Source organism: Nanorana parkeri, unplaced genomic scaffold (assembly GCF_000935625.1).
Source record: "Nanorana parkeri isolate BGI_ZX_2015 unplaced genomic scaffold, ASM93562v1 scaffold933, whole genome shotgun sequence".
NCBI classification, from domain to species: Eukaryota; Metazoa; Chordata; class Amphibia; order Anura; family Dicroglossidae; genus Nanorana; species Nanorana parkeri.
In genome coordinates this window covers 176,804-180,124 of record NW_017307201.1, presented here as the reverse complement: position 1 = coordinate 180,124, position 3,321 = coordinate 176,804, and the positions used below count along the sequence as shown (strand labels likewise).

Sequence of the window (3,321 nt, the reverse complement as noted above, 5' to 3'; positions counted from 1 at the left end):
CTCCCTACAGCATTCAGAGGGCTGAAAGTTGTCTAGGAGCAGCATGCTGATACAAGCTGTCCAACAAAACACTATTCTAATCTGCACATTAGAAAAAAGGTCAGTGAACGAAAACGTTGGTGCAGGGACCTGACTAATTTACACACTGGCCCCTTTGGCTTTTGAACATTCACATTTACTTCCGTGTCATTTTTTTAATGGCTTGTTATGAAAGTCTATTACATGTTAGCATTAGAATCTTAACACACACACGGTCAGTGCAGAGAACAAAGATGTTTAATACAAATCTGAACAGCCTTACAAAATTAGATCTCAGAAAAAGACTGGATTGCTGCGACGGATTCAAAACAGTTGTACAGAACAATTCGATTTTGTCTTCTAGCCGACCGCCGATTTAGAATGATTTGATGGCTCTCTTCCAGACTATGCTCTAATAATTCAAAACACTACGAATGCTGCAGAGAAAGACAAAAAATACAATTTAATATTTAAGCTTGCAAATACACATCGTGTAAAAGAAGAATGCAGAGAGCCATAAGCTAAAAAAGTGGAGCAAATGTTTTGATTTGGTCCACAGCATATGGTTTCTAAAACTAATGCCAAAGGAAAGGAGGAGAGGTTCAAAAGGCCAAGTTTACTTTTCATATCCTGTATGAAGTTACGCCCATATTTAGGGTGCAACATTGTCAGTCTCATCCCACAACTTACCTGAATAACAGGGTTCTACTCCCTGCAGGCTGCTGTAATCTTTTGAATTTGGGGAGTGCATGGCTCTGCCTGCCCCGGATCCTTTGACAGGATCTGTGAAATGAAAGGCTAAAAGCCCCACCTGCCACAACAGCAGTTCTCAAAAAGGAGTAAAAGTGCAGTGCTGTCACCACACTTGTAGTTCACTGACACTTCCTCCCGTTTCTGTAACAAAGTCCGTACCTCGGAACCAATTTATACTGACAAAAGCACCCTACGATCCTTTCATTATACAACAATTTTGTGAAGGATTTTGTCAGATAAGGCAACAGCACTGGCTTGCTGGGAAATTCATATTTGCATGTGTCGTGAGAGAGAGGTGGGTGGGCTGGCTTCTGTAATCCAGCAGACATGGCTCACAATTCTGACTGGGATTTCAAAGTGGAACAGTGTTGTGAGGCCAAGCAGCATTGTTTTTTGCTAGGCATAACATAGGGAGAGCACATATTTTGCAGAAAAATACTTAGTTTTTATTTTGCTCTGACATACACTTTAAACTGCAAATAGGATCCCATTCACACTGGGGCTTCTGGGATTAATGCAGCAAGAACCTATAGATTGAGGATTGTCGCTGAACACATCTCTCCTGCAGCCAGGAACAATCATCTATCCCAAAAATCACATGTAAATGTGGCCGCTGTCATCCGGTCATTCACTTCAATGAGTACAACAGCACCGTCTGAACGGTGACACCTGGCATTTCTGCCGCAGGAATGCCAGATTGCCCTCCTGTGAAAGAAGCCTTTAAAGTCCAAGGAAGCATATGTGCAATGGCATGCAGTAATAAACAAATCTCCATGTCACACGATGTTTCCAGTTTATGCTCAATTACTGGACCTAAGAAGACAGCAGCACAGAAGTTATATAGTTGATTTCCACACGAATATTTACATTTACTCAGAACAAATCATCAAAAAGAAAAAAAAAATAAACTATGGATACAAGATTGGAAAAGAGATGACTATTGCAGCTCAATCTGCAATGGTCACCTTTAATCAGGACAGTCAACTGCAGAACTTTTGTGCCATAGGATAATCTCAAATCAACCAGAATGAAGGACTCCCAGTGTCCTTCAACCTGAAAGAATTAGATATTTTGGAGGACAGAGTGTTGTGGGTAGCACTACGGCACCTTGCAAACACAGTGTACTTGTGCAGTGAGCGTTGGGGCTAAAATCATTAGGCTCGGATAACATACGGCTGGAGAAGAGGCAAAGAAGAACACTCAATATATCAGGTAACGAGTCTGAATACTGAAAAGGAAGAAGAAAAAAAAGACAAGTATTACAAAAAAAATAAATAAAAAAAACATAAATGGAGGGGGCCATTGTGAAAGTGTACATGTATCAAAGCATACATCCCTGGCACTGCCGTGGGGGGGGGTGGGCACTCAGCAATCATAACTTTCCCTATGACATCCAATACTCTCCTGCTCCGATTGGCCAAACTGGCCAGCACATCTAATTTCTACAAGAACATGAATGAACTTTAACATTTGCCACATGACTAAAATATGCCAACCTCTTTCCAGTGTGCATCAGTTCAAAGGCTTCATTAATAGAAGTGAAGGGCAAATTGTGGGTTACAAACTCGTCAACCTTAATTTTTTTTGCCATGTATTCGGAGACCAGCTTGGGCACACTGTCTACACTCTTCCAACCTGTTAAAAAAAAAAAAAGTTACTTGGACAGGAGATATTGCAAGTCTGATAAAATGAGTCTATGTAAGCTTCAGATGTGAAAACTTCTCCCAAACTTTGGAAGAGGGGGGTAGAAAACTTCTCTCCAGGGCATAGGATGTCAATTTTGCCCTACAGGAGTACTGTCCCTGCCCTGCCTTCCCCCCAACTCAAAGGTGGAAAACAAATCAATTTCACTAATAGCAGTTGCTGCAGAAACCATGAGAAGCAGGTTTTAGTTGTCTTTTTTTATTTTTTAACTCTATTAATTTTTGCCTTTACCATCTGATGTGGGAGGGCATAAAAACGGTCCTTAAAAGCAGACCTTTACCCATATGTTTAATATAGCAACAAAGACATCTTTAGAAATGTTTAGTAATGACAATCTACACACACATACTTCATAATTGCAGGATTTGTATTCTTGGCATACCTCATTTCTTCCCCAGACTTCTCACAGTGACCATGTTTACCAAGGACAGTGTACTAGATTTCCTTTTACTTTCTGGAACTCTAGGACATGTGACCATGCACATCATCTCAGGGGGAGGAAAATGTCTTTCCCTGAGATCGAAGATGAGATTTCCCAGCAATGCTCTGCTGATGTAACCTTCCCAAGATGCAACACTTTGGCACATTACATCATTTGTGCCAGAACTGAACTAGGAAGTTAGTTCAATGAATGTAAGATTTTAAACCAGCATGCAGAGCTACATGCTGATGTGATTTTTAGTAAAAGGGGGTAAAAGGTCCACTTTAAAGAGGAACTGTTTTGTCATTTTTGGCACAACTATGAAATCTAGGTGATTTCTCATGAATTATGACTAGGTTCCTCTGCTACACATCCAGAATAGCAAGCAGCCATATTAAAACATTGGCATTGCTAAAATGTTGGTA

General features: G+C 40.6%; 1 protein-coding gene across 3 annotated transcripts in view; it reads right to left on the bottom strand.

Annotated features, from left to right (window-relative positions):
- Positions 1-385: 385 nt before the first annotated feature.
- Positions 386-3,321, bottom strand: part of LOC108795102 (alcohol dehydrogenase class-3) — a 15,411-nt gene continuing 12,475 nt past the window's right edge. For all 3 annotated transcript variants that reach the window (XM_018566290.1, XM_018566291.1, XM_018566292.1), the window contains exons 8-9: positions 2,268-2,406; positions 386-455 (exon numbers count right to left, since the gene is read on the bottom strand). In XM_018566290.1, coding sequence (XP_018421792.1) covers positions 431-455; positions 2,268-2,406 — 164 coding nt within the window. In that variant the 3' untranslated portion in view covers positions 386-430. The remainder of the gene's footprint in view (positions 456-2,267; positions 2,407-3,321) is intronic.